The 22,854-nt window shown below is 41.2% G+C and overlaps 1 protein-coding gene across 1 annotated transcript; it reads left to right on the top strand.

Annotated features, from left to right (window-relative positions):
- Positions 1-2,012: 2,012 nt before the first annotated feature.
- On the top strand, positions 2,013-21,989 carry LOC113237628 (lens fiber major intrinsic protein-like). The gene is made up of 4 exons (XM_026474235.1): positions 2,013-2,106; positions 19,510-20,081; positions 20,159-20,239; positions 21,718-21,989. Exons 1-4 carry the CDS (start codon positions 2,094-2,096, stop codon positions 21,844-21,846), a joined length of 795 nt encoding a protein of 264 aa, XP_026330020.1. The 5' UTR covers positions 2,013-2,093; the 3' UTR covers positions 21,847-21,989.
- Positions 21,990-22,854: the final 865 nt, after the last annotated feature.

Genomic DNA, 22,854 nt, shown 5'->3' with positions numbered 1-22,854 from the left:
ACTACACGCATTAAGTGGGACACTAGTTATAAGTACTCAAAAAATAAAACTATTATATTATTATAAATTTATATTTCATTCAATGTACATTTTATTTAATATTATACAATACTATCTCAAAAGCAGGCCCTAAATACTTGCTCATTTTTTTCTTATACGTTGTACAGATTTACTGAAGACGTAGCGCAGCACAGTTTTATTAGGCAATAAGTTAAAATATAGGTACTTTGCACTACTATTAACTAATGCATAATAACTAACTTCTTTCAAGTGACTGCTAAAGCGATTGTTGTTTTCTCATAGAAGTGTTATTTAGTTATTTGTGGTAGTATTATTTTCTTATTTTCATATGTGGAAGCTTTTAATTGGCATCTGATTATTTATATTTAAATCCATGTTGTAAAAGTAGCCGTAAGCTCCCCTAACATAATAAAATAAATAAAATGAAATACGGGTAATATACAATAAAACCTTAAATACTTTTTGTTTACTTAGGATTAAATTATATGAACAAGTTAAATTGTGTCCCAGCGGCGGTGCCAAAGATGCTGGTGATGCGTTCCCACTTTATATAGCTATGGTAATAATGCGTTGGGCAAGATAGCGATAGAAAGCCGACCCAAGGGCTTTCCGGAAAGTCTATTCATTTTTTGGATACAATTTTGTACAGATGAAAGGCACCGAAACCCCACGGGTCGAGTGTTTCGACCCATAGGATGTAGAGAGGAAGTCGGAACCATGGCACGTGTTTCTCTTTAGTCTTTCCGCCAGCTCAGCTGCGGAACCAGCCCTCTCGCTGGTGTGTTGGGGACGGGATTGGGCAAATGTGTCGGCACACGTGGCGTCGCGCACCAGTGCTCGGGCCCTACTCCAAGGGACAAGTGTCGTTCTGTCCGGGCGTTTCCCAACAGCGACATGCCACTTAACTCGAGGACAACGGGCGCGTTAACCGTGGCCAAGCCGGCGGATGACGTCGCCGAGTTGTCGACTGCCTGCCGAGAGATAACTTGTACATAGGTATCATTGCTGAAGACGATTCTATTTTATGGTATTCAGTATTTATTACTAACTTATATGGCGAGGATAAGTATGTACAACAGAAAGAGAGTTTTAATTTATGCAATGTGTTGACAATACAGCGCTAAGCTCTCATGAAGCTAGTTCGGCTTGAAATCAATCATCTATTATGTGGAAGCAGTGACGACAAGTTTGTTGAGCTAATTGGACTGGCGTCACTGTTTACTCGTAATCTTTATGTAGTTTTATTTATGTACTTTTCTTTTGGTGGTTGCAGACCTTAGATTCATAGAAAAAATCATTGCACAGTTAGAAGAGGAGACTAAGTTGCAATCATCTCCAATCTGCCGCCCGTACCTACAGCAGAGAACAAATAAGTAATCCTACAGCCTAGCGTGTACAGTTCTCGCTTAGGCCCTTTTTTACTCAGCTTTGCGGCTTAGCCTTCTAGTAAGCACGGTTCAATGTTTGAAGCTTATGGATTAATTTATTGTCCCTTATATTAAGCAGGAAAACGTCACGAACTCTCTTCACAATAACTCTTTTTTACACGTGTTACAACAACAAAACGCTTAATTTATTGAATTTAATACAATAATATTACTAGGATGTAAAAATTGTATTCCCATGCGATAATACATAGGTACAGATAACAACAGCGGGTATTAATTTCGATGACGATCGTAGGCGTAGGACCGACCCACTCTACATTTTGCGGTGGATACAATACCTAGCGAGATAACAATACACCTACTTAACTGTAAATAACGTATGCTTAGCGATACAATATTGAACTCTTTCGCTCCGCACAAACGTAGAGCACTCGCAGTGATGAAATTAGATTGTCCACGTTTACGACAGAATAATGTCGAAGCGGAGGACAATTGAGCGTGTGGCTACAGGCGCTCCTGTAGCCACACGTCCTGTAGCGTCTACGGACCGCGGGCGGCGGGCGGCGGCGAGTGGCCGGGCGCCGCAGGGCTGCGGGCGCGCCGCTCGCGCCAGTCCGCCCGCGACCGCCGACTTCGTCGCTCCGCTCCGCTCGCCGCTCCGCGAACTTCCGCACGCACTGCACGATGCCGCACCACGGTGAGTGCGCCGCCCCGGCGGGCCACCACGGCCACCGCCGCCCCTGCGACACGGGGCTCGACTCCGACCCGCCCCGTTACGTCCTTAATCCGGGACTCATTAACCGGCCGTAATCGCGCGAGCCGCATCGGACGGATTACCGACCGATAATCCGCTGTCTTAGCACGCGGATGTAGTCGCGATCGTAAGCAGGTAAGTGCGTCCTCGACTCGGTGTTTATCCGGCTCGCTGTTTCCGAATACCTACAATTTTAAGAATTGTTACATTATTTATTACTCGGTCCGTTGTGGTGGCCGAACGATTAATATTCAACGAGTACGATTTTGCCAGCGTCATCGTAAAAGCCAACCGTGTCCATTTCGCACTACAAGAGGTACATGATACCGTTGTCAAGTTTTCATTACTTGCATGTATTATAATGAAATTGGACAAAAATATTGACAGTGAGTATAATTAGGTATTAATAAAAATGCGACGCTGCAGCATTAAGGGATGCGGCTTTAGAAAAAGTGCAAATCAATCGAATGTTACATTGCACAGCCACGTGTTATTTTTGTCTATAAATCACACAAAAGCCCAAATATCTCACGTAATTAGACATATTTATGTAGTTTATTCATAAATCTTGCCAAATTTTGCTTTGGTTTCTTCAGATTGCCTGTTTGTTTGTATATTTTGATGATTGTTGTTAATGATTATTTTGAGACAGCGTTGTTCTATGTACGCTTATGTAATATGTACGCTTCCAACATATTACCGATATTCTGTTATTAAAATAATTCACTACCAGGTTTTTATTATTTTTACTATTTCAAGTTTGTAGGTAAACTCAGGACAACTCTAATTACTAAAAATTCTTATTTTATAAAGCCAGCAGTACAAAGACCATGTTGGTCTAACGTTGCCGGGTGAAGGCCAATACTAACGTATAGACAGTCTATTTGCCTTGCCTTGCCTTGCCATCGTTCGGTGTCACTCGCCTAGCTGACCGAGTGAAGGCGAGCGCTAACGTGTATAAAGCTCGTTTGACGTGGCTTGTCACAACTCGCAGTCGCTCATGACTACTTGTCTCACTTCGGAGAAGTGTCGATTTTTCTGCACAAATCGAAGGCGCTTGACTTAGCCCAAATATTTCATGTAATTAGACTTATCTAAGTAGTTTATTTATAAATCTTGCCAAATTTTGCTTTTGTTACTTTAGATTGCCTGTTAGTTTGTATATTTTGATGATTGTTGTTAACGATTATTTTGAGATAGTGTTGATCTTGTAAGCATACATATTATCGATATTCTGTTATTAAACCAATTCACGAGGTTTTTATGGTTTTAATAGATTTTTACAACTACTTCCATTATTTCTGTGTTAAAATTGCTTGATAGATTCATTTGCTTAAGAAAGCCCGGGAATTAACGTGAATACTAGAATCCGCAGAAACCTGAATAGACTTGTACTTGACAGTTAGTTAAAAGACGTAATGTAAATATGTACTAAAATGTAGATTAAAGGCCCGGGACCTCTTAAAGTAATTTTTATATTTTATTTAGTAAGTACAATTAATACTATATAATATTATATACCAGTAAAGTAGGTATAATTAAGTAAGAATGCGCATGTCGCCAAGAAACTGCACAGCAGTTTGGTGACTTTTACTGAATAAGTTACCAGTTGTAATCTTAAAAATATTTTTTTTCAAAGTTTAAAAATGTGTGTTGACATTCATAATAATATACTACTCGAGAGTAATTTTTTGGCTTGTGTTTGTTTAGGCATACTTTGGGTGCAGTAAACTAAAGATACAAAAAAAACAGTTTCAACATTCAAGCCATATATTTGCATGTCGATAATGACTTATCGATAGATTATAGTACAACACTAAAGAAATCCGCCATTTGTAACTTTCAAATTTTGGTTACATGCACGTTGATTCTAGTAGTTGATTATAGTTAGGGCAGCTCCTTTCTTTTATTTTTTTCCGTCCTCTAAGAAAAATTGTGACGCGGTTGCGTCAAAAACTAGGTATAGACAAGTAATAAAGTAAATTTGGTGGCATGGCTTACTGGGTTGCGATCGCTCACCATAATATGGTACTGGCAGAAAACCAGTGCTGTTTGACTTCTCGCGGTCTACAGTATTCATGCTGAGTCAGGGCCATTTCAGCACAACTGTTTCAGTACAACATTTTGTTTTTTCTCTACAAGTAGGTATATGTTTATATCAATGTGTACTAATTTAATTATGTTCTATGTGCTTTTGTGTTATACCTAGTGAAGTGATTGTTAATGTTTGTTTCGTCTTGTGTTTGTGCTGAATAAACGCTTTACATACTTAATATATTTTTGAGGAAATAATTTTCTATACAAACTGTAACGTTTTAAACTGAGTATTTCAACGCTGCCGCTGCGTAAATCGCGTATAAGGTACCTTCAATAAATAACAGAAAATATCGACGCATAATATAATTACGTGTAGGTATCTATAGGTGAGGCATTCTTAGGTAGGAGTCCTACTTAAATTACTTTTTCTACTCCTCTACTTTAATCTGTCAATTATAATTTCATAAAGCGGCCCATTCACTACCTGCATGGCAGTCCGCCGCGCAGGCATCAGACTGCTCACACACTATCCCGCGTATGGCCCACGTATGGAGTCTCCCAGGACGCAATGCAGGATGGCTTGCACGCTGCGACTACATTCATTAATCCTGCATTACGCGGCGGACTGCAATGCAGGATAATGAACGCCCCCTTTACGGCATAGTCCTCAGCGCACTTTTTAGTTCTGAATCAAAATTCTATAGTCTATATATAGTACTTGCCACTGAGCTAACAAGAGAAATGTTCTTTATATAGAACTATATAATGAGTTTCAAAAAAAGAATCTTTGCTAAATAAAATATTAATTATATTCCGTCACTTCATTCTCGATATAATATTTAACCAGGTAGTTTCCTTAACTTGCTTGGCAACACCGCACGGTTTTTAGAGAAAAAAAAATGTTTTGACGTTGACTCTCCCTACCAGGCATCAACCGCCATTTTCTATCCTCATATCGCATTCCTTCATCGCTTTCATACATCGCAAATGTGAATCTAACCTACATTTAATAAAACATCGGGTTAACTGCGAGTTATCCCCGATGACCAAATCGAACATGGGTGGATGAAAATGCGAACAGATATATTAATATGTGCATTTTACATGATTTATAATAAAACTGCCTCGGAGTTAAACACGATATTGAAATCGACTGCGAGTTGATTTTAATTGGAACAGTATTAGTACCTACGTGCTAATAAGTAACGTATATATTTCAAATTAAACTACGTCGGGGTTAACTACGAGTTAACCACTATTATGAAATCGACTGCGAGTCGATTTTAATTTGAACAATATTAGTTCTTACATGCCAATAAGCAAAGATTTTTTTAAATGAAATTACGTCAGGGTTAACTGCGAGTTAACCACGATAATGAAATCGACTGCGAGTCGTATTTAATTTGAACAATATTAGTTCCTACGTGGTAATAAGTAAAGAATTGTTAAAATAAAATTACGTCGGGGTTAACTGCGAGTTAACCACGATAATGAAATCGACTGTGAATCGATTTTAATTTGAACAATATTAGTTCCTACGTGTTAATATTATACAATAAGTAAAGATTTTTTTTAAATAAAATTACGTCGGGGTTAACTGCGAGTTAACCACGATAACGAAATCGACTGCGAGTCGATTTTAATTTGAACAATATTAGTTCCTACGTGCTAATATTATTAAGTTTTTTTTTAAATTAAAGTTTCGTCGGGATTAATTGCGAGTTGACCACGATAACGAAATCGACTGCGAGTCGATTTTAATTTGAATAATATTAGTTCCTACGTGCTAATATTATACAATAAGTAAAGATTTTTTTAAATAAAATTACGTCGGGGTTAACTGCGAGTTAAGCATGAAAATGAAATCGATTGCGAGTCGATTTTAATTTGAACAATATTAATACCTACGTAGTTATAAGTAAAGTATTTTTTTTTAATAAATTTATGTCGGGATTAACCGCGAGTTAACCACGATAATAAAAGCGACTGCGAATCGATTTTAATTTAAATAGTATGAGTATTTACGTGGTAATTAGTACAGCATATTTTTTAAGTAAAATTACGTCCGGGCTAACTGTGAGTTAGCCACGATAGCGAAATCGACTGCGAGTCGATTTTGATTCGAACAGTATTAGTACCTACGTGCTAATAAGTCAAGTATTTAAAAAAAAAATACGTCGAGGTTAACTGCGATTTAACCACGATAATGAAATCGACTGCAAGTCGATTTTAATTTGAACAATATTAGTACCTAAGTGCTAATAAGTAAAATTAATTTTAAATAAATTTACGTCAGGGTTAACCGTGAGTTAATCGCGATAATGAAGTCGACTAAGAGCCGATTTTAATAATTATATTATTCTAAGAAAAGTATATTTAAAATCGAATTTAGTTGGAGTTAACCATGAGTTAACTGCGATAAGAAATCAACTGCGAGTTATTTTAACATAACACACAACGTAGTTAAAAGTCAATTACCTATCTAATACAGTTCTAGAGAAGATCGTTAATGGCTTTAGGCGACAGCCACGTGCAAAACCAATATGCAGCTTCGCCAGCAATACCATTATGTAAACAGGTACCAACACTAGTCTGTAATACCCGGCATTAGTTTATCGCCAGACGACAATAGAAAAAATTGCATATCACAATTAAAAACTTAATTGACTTGGGAGCAGTAACAAAGTGCTATCCTAGAAAACATCAATACATTTATGGTAAATTAAAAAAAATTCTATTAAACATCTCACACAGACTGACACCAACCACTGGATCGAGTTGCATAACCCCCAGGTACTCTCGACATAACGTCACTACATACCACGGTTACGAGAAGCCATCGAGATCACGAAGTACAAAACATTTAACCGTGATGATGGTTTTAAACTGTCCAGTGCGTAGAATCCGGTCCTTAGTGCGTGCAGTAATAAAAACAAAAACACCTCGAGTTCAGTTTCGCGTGTGGATACAGCGAGTGTGGTTTGTGTGAAAAAAGTGAGTGACAATGGTAACGCCACAACAAATCGCGATGAAGGTAGTCGTCGACAGCGCAAGAGGGTAGACAGATTTGTCTGCTCTTAAAGTTGTCATCTGCCGCCGTCCAGTCAACCCGTGATCATGGAGCGTGCAACTGTTCCGAAATATCGGGAAAATAAAAAGAAGTCATACCGTGGTAAGAAACCTGATACTAGTGATAATCATTTAGTGAATAACCACGAAAGTCTTAAAACATTTTTAGAACTTTTTTAGCCCCAAAACGCAACGGTAGTAGTCGTTTTATATTGAACATAACGTTCTTTATCAAATTTGTAACAAAAACTCATTTTTAAATGGAGGACTATCGAATTGCCTCAAAAATGCGATTTTATGGCGTAAGAGTGTATTTAATAATGTGTCAGTTATTGTGTGCAGTAGTGATCGTTTGGCGGCCATAAAAGTGCAGATAGCTGACAGATCGTTTCTGTTATTTACAGTATACATGCCTACTGACGTCAGTGGTTCGTTAGATAATCTAGTTGAATTTTCAGAGTGCTTAGGTGAAATTCATTCCATTGTGGAAGAAAGTAGTGTCGATTCTGTGTTTGTTCTGGGGAACTTTAATGCGAATATGAGAAAAAGATTTGGTGATGAACTGCGTAGTTTTTGCGTAGATCAAAGGTGTGTTGATTTGGACTGGTTGGGTGAAACATCAGATACGTATACGTTCCAGAGTGACATAGATGAGACTAGAAGTTGGATTGATCACTGTGTAGTGTCGGAAGCCGTACGAAGTTCAGTAGAGGATGTGCATGTAAAATATGATGTATCCTGGTCGGATCACTATCCCGTGATATAAAAATGTAACCCAAACATCCTTAGGCCTAAAATTGCAACAAATTTTAATCAAAAAAGTGAAATTACATGGGGGAGAGAGATGAGAGGCAGATCGAATTATTTACAATTTATTGTTTTAATCATTTTAAAGATGTAAATTTTCCTCATGAATTAAATAGGTGTAGTGAAAAGATGCGTAACAATGTACAGCATAGAAAAATCTTAGATGACATGTATGGATTAATTATAGATATTCTGTCAAAAGCAGCAATACAGAGTAATATAGTTAAATATAAGCACATATCAAATAAAAAACCAAGAATCGGATGGAATAAATATGTTGCTGTGTATCACAGAGAGGCACGACTTTATTTTTTAGAGTGGGCGTACTGTGGCAAACCTAGATACGGGCCTGTATATAAAAGAATGCAGAAGTCTAGGAACCTATTTAAGTCAAAACTTAAATGGTGCCAAGACAATAAAAACCAAATACGTATGGATTTATTAACGTCTCTCCATTCAAGTAAAAAAAAATCAGATTTTTGGAAAGAGACAAATAAGCTAAGCCCGAAATCGAGCTTACCTGTCAGTATTGAGGGTGTGTGTGAGCCAGTCCAGATTGCGGAATTATTTAAAACTCATTTTGAGTTAAAGTCACCTCTGGGGCCAGCGGTGGGTCAGTTCCTTGATGGCGAAGTAAACGGGCAGCCGCATGTACACCGGGTCACGACTCGCTCAGTGTGGAGCATTTGAAGTACGGTAGTGAAAACCTACACAGTGTACTCGCCCTGTTTTTCACGCTGTGCGTCAGCCACTCATACTTGCCTCAGGAACTTATGAAAACAGTTGTAGTGCCCGTAGTGAAGAACAGGACGGGAGACATTTCTTGCCTTAAAAACTATAGACCTATATCCTTGGCTACTATCATTGGAAAGGTACTGGACAGTTTCCTTGACAAGCACTTAAGGAGGCATCTGAAGTTACATGATGCACAATTTGGGTTTAGACCAGGTCTATCTACAGAAGCTGCTATCCTCTGCCTCAAGCACACTGTCCAGTATTATACCTCTAGGAAGACTCCAATCTATGCTTGTTTCCTTGACCTGTCCAAAGCTTTCGATCTTCTATCGTATGACAGGTTATGGACAAAGCTGCAGGAGGAGACCAGTCTTCCAAGGGAGTGTATAGGTCTATTTAAGTATTGGTACTGTAACTAGTAATAATTTTGTAAAATGGGGAGGCTCAATGTCGAGCATGTACAGGTTAGAGTGTGGAGTGAGACAAGGTGGGTTAAGTTCGCCAAGTCTCTTCAACCTTTACATGAATCGTTTAATTGATGAGCTTAGCAACACCAAGGTCGGATGCTCGATAGATGGAATAATGGTGAATAAATTAGTTATGCGGATGACATGGTGTTGCTGAGTCCCTCAATAAGTGCTCTTCGGAAATTGTTAGGCATATGTACAAAATATGCAGAGGCTCATGGTCTTAGGTACAACGCGAGTAAGAGTGAGTTGCTAGTTTTTAAATCGGGTAGCAAAACCTGTAGCACTGTGCCCGAAGTTACTCTGTGTGGCACTCCTCTTAAAAAAGTCACCGAATTTAAGTACCTAGGGCACTGGGTCTCTGAGACTTTAAAGGACAATTTAGATGTTGAAAGGGAGCGTAGGTCGCTAGCAGTGAGGGGCAACATGTTGGCTCGTAGGTTTGCTAGGTGTACTGACGACGTCAAACTTATGTTGTTCAAGGCGTACTGTCAGTCATTTTATACATGTAGCCTATGAGTCAATTACACCCAAAAAGCTCTAAGCTCACTCCGTGTGTTGTATGATAATTTATTCAGGATGCTGTTGAAGCTCCCTCTATTTTGCAGTTAATCGGGAATGTTCGCCGTGACTCGCTTCGATGGCTTTTCAGCTAGCTATCATGCAAAAAAGGGCGGCTTCTTTGTTGCGCAGGATTCGGGGTGGCGATAACAGCCTCCTGAGTATAACTGCAAACCGTGTACAGGGTTGCTTCCTAAATCACTGGTCTAGGATGCACATTGGTTTTGTGGCCTATAATAATAAATTGTAAAATAAGCAATTTGTAATACTAACCCTATTTTTAAATGTTTTGTTACTAACCCTTATGGACTTAGTCCGAAATAAAGAAATTTATTATTATTTATTATTATTATTAAAAATGATACCTCGCATTGAAAGAGGTGTATTCACTGACATCTATCTGCGAAGCAGATCGAAAGTACCACAGATTGCAGTATTTACCTTGTGGCTCGAATTACATTGAAACCTATGAATTTACTGCTCTGGCATACGGCTTGTCCACAGCATCGACAATGTTTACCAAAATCATGAAAGAAGTTGTAACACACTTGAGACAACAAGGATTAAGTTCGTGGTATATTTAGATGATGTTTGTTGTATAGCAGCTGATTATGACGATGCATCAATAATGTTAATGCAACTAATGTTAACTTATTGCAATGTTTAGGCTTCATCGTTAATAACGGCCAGTCTGTGTTACAACCATGTCAAGTTTGTAAATTTCTAAGATTCAACTTTGATTCATGAAATTTAAGTATAAGTTTACCTTTAGAAAAACGTCAAAAAATGTACCACTCTAAAAAATAATGAGGTTACCCCGATGTACCATACGGGAGTACGCTCAATTGATTGGTGTCCTCATCTCAGCTTGCCGCTTGTTGGTTATATACAAAATTAATAATATGACGGTAACTATGAAACAACAATTTATCTTCCAGATTTAATTCTTTTTTTTTTATACATGACAGGCAAATGACTCCACTCCACCTGATGTTAAGTGGAAAGTGGTATCTAAACGCGAAGGAACCTAGTGCAGCGATGAAACCCTCACTGCACTAGCCACCGCCACCCTGCCTGCCTACAATATGCCTCTTCACGCCTCGTTTGAAGGACCCCATATCATAAGAGGGAGGGAAGACATGTGCCGGAAGGGAGTTCCATTTGTCAACCGTGCGGCAGAGAAAGGAGCCACCGAACCTTTTAGTACGCGATGGAATGCGGCAGGTAGTGAAACGGTGACTACGAAGGCCAGCACGCGTGCTTCTGAGCAGGAACGGGGAAGGGGGGATGAGGTTGAACAGCTCTTCAGAGCACTCACCATGGTGCATGCGGTAAAAGGCGCTAAGCGATGCAACGTCTCTACGCAGTTGCAGAGGTTCAAGGCGTGATGAGAAAGTGATTTGCGTTGGTGGACAGACAATATTTACTCGACTTCATCGTATATGAGAACCTCAAGTTATAAATTAGAATTTATACAGATGCGCCGCGCATCGGTTGGGATTCCGTATGTGGCGCGAGTAGCACAAGAGGCCAACGGAAGGCTATTGAGATGAAGCACCATTATCAATTACTAAGAATTGCAGTATTCTTATATTATATTAGTATAATCTGGTTATTTTATATTGTTGCAAGTACGCAATACTACGACGATCAGTTACATGAATCGCAAAGGTGGGATCTAATACCCCCCTTAACGTACCCTTAAATTTAAGTAAACCAATTTGGCAATGGTGCGAAAAGCGCAACATAATTTTGTATGCATATGTGCATATTATGTAAATACAAAAGATAATCGCGCTGATATAGAATCTAGGAAGACTAATCCCGACACAGAGTGGGAGTTGTCCTCTCGCGCCTTCCAGACCATTGTCAGAAATTTCGGACAACCTGAGATTGATCTTTTTGCATGCCGCACCAATACCAAATCCGCTATTTTTGTTTCTCGGTTTCAGGAACTAGATGCATTTGCCGTAGGTGCCTTTACACTTAATCGGAGTTCAAATTTTTTTTCTACGCATTCCCATCCTTCTTTTTATTATTGAAATGCATTTGCGTATGTAATTATTGATGACCAAGCAAATGGTACTCTTGGTTTTCCATATTGGCCTTCCCAGCCACGGTTCCTCCTGCTGCAAAGCCTGTCGGTTTCCGACGTGATATATTTTAACTCAAGCGAATCATTATTAAATCTTATTGCAGGCGGCCTCATCGACTGCACACCAGCCTTACCCTTTCTGCCGTTGTCAGCGCGCCCTTCGCCTCCCGCGGAGTCCCACAAGCGGGGATGACTTTACCCTTATCTTCTCTTTCTTAAAATACAATTAGACAAAATAATGTATCCCTAAAGCTCTGGTGGGAATTTTGCAAAAATAACTGTCCGCTTTATCAGTCTGAAACAGGCTCAGACGCCCGCATAAAAATATTACTTAAGGGCGCATTTAGATTGAAACCCAGTGCACCGAAGTATAGCACTTACTCTCCTCCTGATGACTGTCCAAGAGGTACAAGAAGAGTATGGCGATACGAGTCAGCAGATTGGGATGAGATGCGGCACTTCTTTGCGTTTTATCCTTGGCGGCAAGTCTGCTTTTCCTCAGGTGATCCCTCGTGTTCTGCTGATGCGGTTGCAGATGAGATCCGGCAGGGAATGGAGTACTTTATTCCATTCTCCGACATTCCACTGGGTCACAAAGCCCGACCTTGGTATAACGTGGACTGCGCACGTGCTGAGGCCCGTAAGCAGTCTGCTTACCAAGCATGGGTACAAGCTCGCGACCGCAAAGTTCGAGCCCGGAGGGTTCGCGCGAGAAAGAGAGCTTTTAATTCTGCCGCCAAGTCCTGCAAACGCGAATTCCGGAAGACTAGATTCAACCATATCAGCAGGATCGGGACCAGGCTTGCATCCTACCCTCCTGGTAGCAAGCAGTTCTGGTCCCTGTCCAAAGCAGTTGAATCCAACTTCTGCCGTCCCACCTTGCCTCCCATGCAAAAACCTGACGGATCACTGGCTCACTCTGCAACGGATAAAGCAAACTTATTTGCTGCAATGTTTGCAAGCATTCGCATCTAGATGCAGGCTCAAAACATCCACCAAATTTACCTCGTTGTGACACTTCAATGCCGGAGATCACAATCCACGCAAAAGAGGTTCGTAGAGCTCTGCGAAGTCTAGATGTGAATAAGGCCAGTGGTCCTGATGGTATACCAGCACGGGTACTGAGGCTTTGCGCGCCTGAGCTAACTCCTGTACTGACGTGTCTGTACCGCCTCTCACTAAAAACGAGAATAGTGCCTAAATCATGGAAGCTTGCAAATGTGCAACCAGTCCCTAAAAAGGGAAGCCGCGCCGACCCCTGTAATTACAGACCAATCGCCATAACTTCCATACTCTGCAAGGTTATGGAAAGAGTTCTGAACGGTAAGCTGCTATCATACCTTGAAATAAATGACCTACTCAGTGATCGTCAATATGGCTTCCGCCGGGGACGATCAACTGGGGATCTTCTCGTGTATGTTACGCATTGCTGGGGCGAGGCCATCGAGAAACACGGTGAGGCACTGGCCGTATCGCTCGATATCTCAAAGGCCTTCGACAGGGTTTGGCATGCAAGTTTGCTGAGCAAGCTTCCTGCTTACGGCATCCCTGCCGACTTTTGCAGCTGGATATCAGATTTCCTTGGGGAACGGTCGATTCGAGTAGTCATTGAAGGCTGCTCATCTGACTTGATGGCTATTGATGCTGGAGTTCCTCAAGGGTCTGTTCTCTCGGCGACTCTTTTCCTGCTACACATCAATGACCTATTGGTCCCGGGTATAGTTGGGTATGCAGATGACAGTACAGTTACCGAGAGATATCTGTCTAGCGCAAGAGACGGCAGGGAAGATATTCGTTCGCTGAGAGAGGCTATGGTAGAGCGAACGAACCTGACCTTAAGTCTTGTTGCCCAGTGGGGTGACAACAATCTGGTCAGCTTCAACGCCACCAAAACGCAGGCCTGTCTTTTTTCCGCAAAAAGGAGTCCATTTGATCTGACTCCTACTTTTCGGGGTGTATCTGTCCCAGTTACCGACCGCCTAGAGCTTCTTGGCATGACATTAAGCGCAAACCTCAACTTTGGCGCTTCTATAGAGTCTAAAGCGCAAACTGCAGCCAAGAAGCTGGGTATCCTTAACAAGGTGAAGCGATACTTCTCGCCTGGACAGCTTTTAACCTTATATAAAGCGCAGGTCCGGTCTTGCATGGAGTATTGCAGTCACCTGTGGGATGGCTCAGCGAAATACCAACTAGAGGCTCTTGACTCGATTGATCGCAGAGCCAGGAGGCTTATTGGAGACGATGAGCTCGAATATAAACTTCATAGTTTAGCCCATCGGCGAAAGGTGCCTTGACGTCGAGTTGCGGACACCAGCCCGTTGCACCAAGTACCAAGTAAGGTCGCGGGTCTGTCGGTTTTTTACAGATTATACTTCGGAGAGTGTGCCCATGAGCTCCACCAGCTCATTCCATCCGCCCCCTTTTACCATCGGACATCTAGACGAACGGCGGGATATCACCCTCACCTAGTTGATATTCCTTTAAGACGTACTAAGCGCTTTTCGTCATCTTTTATAATGCGCACAGCCCGTGACTGGAATTCCCTGCCTGCGTCTATTTTTCCGAGTACATACAACCCGAATATTTTCAAGGTGCGATTGAATAGGCATCTTCTGGGCGAACTCGTACCAACGTAGACCTCATCTTTGCTCTAGGGTTAGGTAGTGGTCAAGAGTACGTCCATTTTTAATATAAAAAAAAAAAAAATAGCAATACTTGGAATCCCCAAGTCGTTCTCGCATTAGTTTCAACGTGGCTTCCCAACACAGAACTTCCTCTTGAAAAATTTATGAAAAACCATGTTTTTTTACTTGCACTTTGTACTGCGCACAGCGTACAAACTGGCATTGATTAAAATGAAAAACATATAAATATCAGATATTCCGATTAAAATTGCAATACCTGATTTAATCAAAACGTCTGCGTCTGGTCGCGTACAGGCCACATTAAATTTTCCATATTTTAGAGAGGATCCAAGTATTTGCCTTGCCAACACAGAGCTCCCCACAGAGTAGCCACGAGTCAGACCGGGAGCCAATGTGTACGGCAGGTGCTGGATGCGGCGCGGCGGGTGTGGACACAGCAGTTTTCGGCGCGCATAGCACGCGGTTCGCCTCCACGCCGGCCACGCGCGCGGCTGAGGTGCCGATAAAGCTCATACGCAAGGCTGCGAGTTGGACTCCGACATCTCACATCCTTTACTAGATTTTATAATAGACTAATGCTTACTGAAGACGAACACACGTTCGCAAGAACCATTTGCTTACAACATAATAAAACGGCAAATTATACTATTCTAAATTAATAATAATAATAATCTTTATTTATAAAATAAAATTATGATATTATTGTACGATTTAAAAATTGTTATGATTGTGATCTCAGGAGAGAAACCGTTATATGTTCATATCTATATATATTTTTAATAAAAATATAATATTACCCATTAAGCCCCTGGTTTTTAATTTATATAAAATCAACTAGAAGCAAAACTGAACACTAAAACTCTACCTGGTTAAACATTATATCGAGAATGAAGCGACGAAATATAATAGATGCTCAAACGAACTTCTTAAATGAAGTTCCATCACTATTATGTGAGTCACTTCATTCGAAGATATAATCAACACTCTCCCTCCCTTGACATCGTCATATGGTAAAGATTCTGAAATTCTCAAATAAGTTTTGCTTCCCACTGTAAAAGGAATGAGGATAGAAAATGGCGGTTCATGTCTGGTAGGGAGTGTCAACGTCAAAACATTTTTTTTTCTCTAAAAACCGTGCAGTGTTCGCTAGCAAGTTAAGGAAACTAACTGGTTAAACATTATATCTTCGAATGAAGCAACTCACATAATAGTGATCGAACTTCACTTCAAGAAGTTTGTTTGATCATCTATTAGACCCTACTCAAACGCTATACTGCCTCCAGATTTGTAAAACGGGTTAAATTTTATTAAAAAAAGATTGCGTCTGTTGTCCTGCATTGTTAACAAAATATACAATAAATATTGGTTCTGTTTCATTATTTTATTTACTCGAACAAAAGTATTGTATGCAATAATTACATAATATTAGGTCTTAAAATCCCGTAGGTACCTACCTATTACTTAGGCAGAGTCCTTATTATGCAACGATTGCATAAAATACTATTTACCGTTAAATTTTAGAACCTTAAAAATTGCGAAGACAGAAGTCAAAACAACCTAAAGCGATTGGGTTTCTACATTGACTTACAAATAAATGGACGACGGGTCTAATACAAAAACCACGAAAAAAATGTCCCAAGTCAACCTATTCGAAATTTAAATTGTAATGTCATCGCAGTATCGCGCTGTCCGTAGAACAAATGAAGACTAAAGCGGAGAGTCGCGCTCTGTATACGATTTTAGCGCATTAAAAGTGCGGACACTTTTTAGCGCGGACCCGACGTCCATATAATTGTAAGTCAATGGGTTTCTAGTTTAGATTATGGAAACTAAAGGACAAGTTATGTTGACATATATAAATCAGACTTTATATGTATATGATGCATTTCGACGTCGAAAACATAAACATGTTATTGTCTTTGTTTAACTATTGCGTGCCGTCTTAAGCCAAAAGAGATAGCATTACATTGGTCTGTGTCAAACACGGGAATCGAAAATACGTAACGTCATCTTCAATGCCAACTGTGTCCATTTCGCAGTACATGAGGTACATGATACGGTTGTCAAAGGGAAGTACATCAAATGTCAAAACAAATGTTTTTCCAAGTGTTTTATTGAATTATTCGCATGTATTCATTGACCATGTATTGTAATAAAATGGACAAAAATATTGACAGTGAGAACAATTAAGTATCAATAAAAATACGTCGCTGTAGCATTACGGGATGTGGCATTTGAAAATGCGAAGATCGACCGAATGTAACATTCACGTGTTATTTTTCTGTCTATAAATCACACAAAAGCCCACATATCTCACGTAATTAGACATATTTATGTAGTTTATTCATAAATCTTGCCAAATTTTGCTTTGGTTTCTTCAGATTGCCTGTTTGTTTGTATATTTTGATGATTTGATTATTTTGAGACAGCGTTGTTCTATGTACGCTTATGCAATAAGTATGCTTCCAACATATTATCGATATTCTGTTATTAAAATAATTCACTACCAGGTTTTTATTATTATTTTTACTATTTCAAGTTCGATTTTTCTGCACGAATCGAAGGCGCTCGACTAATAGTAAGTAGTCAATTGACATTGTTTAATCAGACATTTGCATGCTATTATATATAATATTATATGTATATTATAAAATATTATATATAATATACGCGAAACATGTTTATACTAACACTGTATCTGGTTACATCTCCTGTTATACCATGTTTTAAGCAAATAAACGTATGATAATAATATTATTATTGATAATATTACTACTTTCATAATATCCAACATTAAATGGAGGTCTTAAAGATTCACTTCAATCAGTCACTGATATTAATTCTATACCAATGCATAAATACAAAAAAGCTTTCACTATCGGAATGTGTTTAAAAATTTCTGTATGAAAATATGAATCTTGAGGTTGGAAATGCATAGGATTTATATTTCAGTTTTCTCTTTTTATATACTTTTAAATTATACAAATTATTTTTTCTGTGCAAATTCACTTTTCATAATATTTGAGTATTTGTAAATGCAAAACAATAAATTCAAAACTTCATGTGACGCTCCCGGATATTCTCATAATAACCTAAAATATTCCCAAATGGAATATTGATCTACTTTAATTAAATGTTTGCATGTCGATAATGACTTATCGATAGATTCTGGTACGACACTAAACAAATCTGCCTTTTGTTCGTTCAATTTTTTAGGTATGCAAGTTCATTCCGTAGTTAGGGCAATTCTTTTATTTTTTTTCCATCCTCTAAGGTTTCTAGGTATCTAGTCGAGTAGCTCTTTGAGGGTCGTATTCCAGAACTCTACTCAATACTCAAGTCAGGATTGCACTGGAAACACAAGCACTGGAAACACGACCCTAATGGCAGGGACTTGAGTATGATTTCGAGTGCTTAAAGCCATACTCAAATCCTGACTTGAGCATTGAGTCGAGTTCTAGAACACGACCCTGAGTAGAGTTCTGGAATACGACCTGGAGTATCATGTCACATTTATTAATAATAACAATAAAATGGGAGTCAATAGGAAATTAAAACTGTGTTGTGTTCGCGGTTATCCACGGGTTATCCTCGTTGCGAATGCTGAATCAGAAAGCAATCCGTACTGTGGTACCCACAGCGTTCGCCCTCCCTGCCGGCACCTGTGCAATACACCCAGATTCAACAGGTTCGGTATCTGCGCAGAAATTATTGCGTATGTAGATATTCGGTTTATTTAGTTAATAGAACGTAATTTGCATAGAATGCCAGGAAGCGTGTTCGCATACATTGTGATTCTTTGCATCGTAGGTTACTTACCCGTAAGTGACCGTGTGACGTCTGTCCTCCGCTTTGAGTTCATTCTGTTCTGACCAAAACCAAACAGTGACAGAATCCAGCGCTCGTACTAAATTAGTGTTTTATCAATTCTTCACCTTCAACTTGCACGATCGAAATAAAAACCATTGACGCAGGCGACGCCTGGCGAGCGCTACTCTGCCTGACGCCTCTAGTTTGCACAACTGAATATACAAGATTTACTATAGAGTATTGTTCAACACTTTGAAATCGAGTTAACAAATATGTAATTTCCCTTCATACTTATACATAAATTAGTCCACGGGAATCATGTAAAACAATGTTTGGGGTTTTCAAGACTGACTTGTGTGTGTGTGCAGCTACCTATAATTATACCGGATGAATTAAAAATATTTATATTTAAATAAATGATAGCTGAATTGGCAAATACAAATTGCTAAAAATGACAAAATTCTTAGTGCGAATGAACACTTGGAACGAAAAAATTGGCATATTGTAAGGTAAGGTAATGACGTACTATACCTACGCGTGTACCATTCTTGACATATTGAATTTGTGAAATCATATCAATGGCATGTCACAATACTTAATTTTAGTAGTAAATTAACATTGTGTAGCTAGACAGTTGCACGTTATTTAACATGACTTTATAAGGACTTTACCTTCGCGAAACATGTTTTATAGTGGCACTGTTTCATCGTGTACCTACCGTGTTTTAAGGAAATAAATGAATTATTGTTATTGTATAATTATTACTATTATTAAATGAATCACCTCCTAGATAGGAGCAGGCCGTCGACCTTCGAGTGCAAATGTAAAGTTCAACGAAAGGCATATAAATAGACGACCGACGAGGACCGGCCGCATCAAAATATCACACATCGACAAATGTCAACACTATCTGTGAAAAGCGTAAACCGGTCGGATAATTGTACTTACGGACGAACAATGTTGAACTCGCCGCATGAGGTTATTTGTTTCAGAATACGATCGCGAGATTCGTCGAGACCGTCTGTACGAAAGAAATAAGAAAGACGTCGAGTAAGCGGCGAGCGCGGAAGCGACACGGCCGCTCGGAAAAAGCACATAACGAGCACCGACCGTTGCGCAGGCGACGACGGCGAGGGCGGGGCTTGGCGACGAGCGCGTGCGCTTTCGCGGCCGCTGCTGGGCGAGCTGCTGGGCACGGCGCTGCTCGTGCTGCTGGGCGTGGCGTCGCTGCTGCCGGTGGCGGGCCCGCGGCCGCTCACGCACCCCGCGCTGGCCTTCGGCTTCCTCGTCACGGCGCTGGTGCAGGCGCTGGGCCCCGTCAGCGGCGCGCACTTGAACCCCGCCGTGACGCTGGCCGCGCTGCTGCACGGCCAGCTGCCCGCCCTGCCGGCGCTGGCCTACGTGCTAGCGCAGCTGCTGGGCGGCACGCTGGGCTTCGGCGTGCTGGTGGGCGTGCTGCCGCCGCACGCGCTGCTGGACCTGGACGACGCCGGCGTCGTGCGGGGCGTGCACGGCTGCACGGCGCCCGCGCCGCACGTGTCGGCGCTGGCCGCCTTGCTGACCGAGGCGCTGCTGACGGGGCTGCTGGCGCTGGTGGCCTGCGCCGTGTGGGCGGGCCACGACCCCGCGCGCCCCGACCACTCCGCGCCGGTCAAGCTCGGCCTCACCGTGGCCGGCCTCGTCTACGCCGGCGTCAGTGGCCCTCTACCGCTAGGCCCGCCCCGGCGACTGACGTGACTGACGTGACTGACGTTGCAATGTCCGTGCAGGGGCCGATTTCGGGCGCGAGCCTCAACCCCGCGCGCAGCCTGGGCCCGGCGCTGTGGCTCGGCTCCTGGACCGGCCACTGGGTGAGTGCGGGGCGTGCGCCTCCTCGTCGGGTTACCGTTTGCAGCATATCCTTATGAACTCATTCGTGTATCTAGACGACCGTTTCACTCAGTGGCGGATTTGCAGGCCGGCCCTTTCTCAGCACTCATCATGTACTGGTAGACTATTATACGCGGCATGCCTTTTAAGTTCTGGCGTTTACGTATTTACCGGCAGCTTTGAATTTGGAACTTCGAACGTACGAAAATGAATCTTACTAAGGAAAATGTCCGTGCAATAATTTTGTACAACTTTAAAAGAGGCCTACACGGCTTCAGTGTTTTCGAGTGCTAACATCTGTGTTCCATGGTGAAGCCCCATCTCTGCGGACTGTCGAACGCTGGTATTTAGAATTCCAGCGTGGACATACCAGTCTTAGCGTCGTATTCCAGAACTCTACCCAATGCTCAAGTTAGGATTGGAGTATGATTTAAAGCACTAGAAATTATACTCAAGTCTTTGCGTTTAGGGTCGTATTTCCAGTGCTTGAAATAATACCCAAACCCTGACATGAGCAATGAGTAGAGTTCTGGAATACGACCCTTGGTGACGTGAAATCCCGTGAAGGACGTCCAAAATCCGCCTTCACTGAAGAAATCATCATTGCTGAGATAACTAATTCTCGAAGATCGTCATGTGACATATCGAGTTTAGAACACTAACATATAATCCACAAAAATAAACAAATTCGCAGTTCAAACAGTAAGAAAATAGACAGCAAAAACTTTAGCGAAAAAAGCGCAAGTGTATCTTCCAATCGCTCTGACCGAACCTTTTTCCTATGGGAGCATTGACTTACAATTATATGGAAGTTGGGTCCGCGCTAAAACGGGTCCGAACTTATAGGGCGTTAAAATCGTATACAGAGCGTCATTCATCGCGTCTTCGTTTGTTCGACGACAGCGAAGCAAGCAAAATTAGACAGTACTGCGATGACATTACAATTTAAATTCAACGTTTTAGCTTTTTCATATTCCTTTACATGTCACTACGTTTAAATAGGTTGACCTGGGACATTTTTTTCGTGGTTTTTGTATTAGACCCGTCGTCCATTTATTTGTAAATCAATGTATGGGAGGTTAAACACGCATACAGAGCGTCAATCGCACAACAGTATTCGTTCGTTCGACTGGCTGACGGATATTTAAGTTTACGTGTAGTTTAAATATCAGTACATTTCTTATAGTACAAGCTTATTTTCACATTTGTAATATTTGTATGTATTTGCCCAACTCTTAATTATTTTTTTAAGTGAATTTGTACAAAATTTGACATAATAATATATATAAAAATTAATTAAATTTACAATAAAGGCTGCTCCATTACTCTTGTGTTCAAGTAATTTTCAGTCGAAGCTAAATATGGTGCGTTTTGTTAAGTTTCCAGTAGAAGCTGAATACAGTGTCTTTGGGCCCTTAGATAGTTGCAAATGCGCAGTTGACATGTAGTTGTGCGGCAGGTGTACTGGGCGGGCCCGCTGGGCGGCGCGGCGCTGGCGGCGCTGCTGCACCGCTGGGTGCTGCTGCCGCGCCGCGCGCCCCCGCGCCCCGCGGAGGCGCTGCCGCTGCGCGACAAGCCGGACCTCTGACCGCCTCTGCCTGCCGCCGCTCGATCCCGCTCGATGAAGCGGTCGCTTTCATCGAACACGACCTCCTCGTTGCATTTTTGTACCGACTTCGATATCACCTATCGAAGGTTCGTTCACTCGTTAGGTACCGGTTAAGGGACACCCTTGTGTCGTTTTGTTTCACTCGATATCGAAAGCTCGAATGATCGGTCGCGGTTTGATACCTAAACTGACTGAGATGTACCTAGTCGTGAGTACTGTCAGCCTAGAGTTCGGCTGCGCGGGGTGTCGTCGGCTACGCAACAGAACTGCGAGAACGACCTCTTTCGAAGGTTGTAACATTAAATCTTCAAAAACAAAGCCATATTTAAACGAGTAGCTTAAAGGTGATTTCCAGCGGCGAGGCGAGACCAGACGAGAATAGAAATCTCGCCGGCCTATTTCCACCAAAAACTCGCGCGAGCTCACACTGTGGTTTTGGATAGTGACTATTTAGTTCTGTTCGGATCGTCTAGCGGTCGAGATAAACGCGCGGCTGAAGTAACATATTATGACGTACGAGAAATCATCTTTCCGTTACAGAATATAATACCCTATGTAGGCGGCATTACGGTTCAATATTACATCAACAAATATTTAAATCCAAGTCTCGCCCATCCTCGTCAATCCAGACCATTTCCACCGAAGATGCGTTAGAATAGAATTAAAATTTTGCCATACAAATTTCAACTCTCGTATCGCCTCGCCGGTGGAATACCACCTTTAGACCTTTTGAAAATTGACCCTTATAAGGAAAACCTTTTCCCAAATTATGACGTCAGGTAATTAGGCGTTGCCATGTATTTATTGCAAATAAACAATTCACATTTATTCTACGTACCACCAATAGCCAACTAATACCTCATGGCGATCGCCCTCATTTCTCTGCTGACAGATTGCCTTTTATTGACTCTAAAATTGAACTTCGACACACTACTCCGACAATATGTTACTACGACATTACTTTACTCAGACACTACGCTACTTCGA

This window comes from Hyposmocoma kahamanoa, unplaced genomic scaffold, assembly GCF_003589595.1.
Source record: "Hyposmocoma kahamanoa isolate Upper Pololo Valley unplaced genomic scaffold, ASM358959v1 93, whole genome shotgun sequence".
NCBI classification, from domain to species: Eukaryota; Metazoa; Arthropoda; class Insecta; order Lepidoptera; family Cosmopterigidae; genus Hyposmocoma; species Hyposmocoma kahamanoa.
The sequence above is the reverse complement of the archived record's forward strand: the minus strand, read 5'-3'. Positions and strand labels throughout refer to the sequence as shown.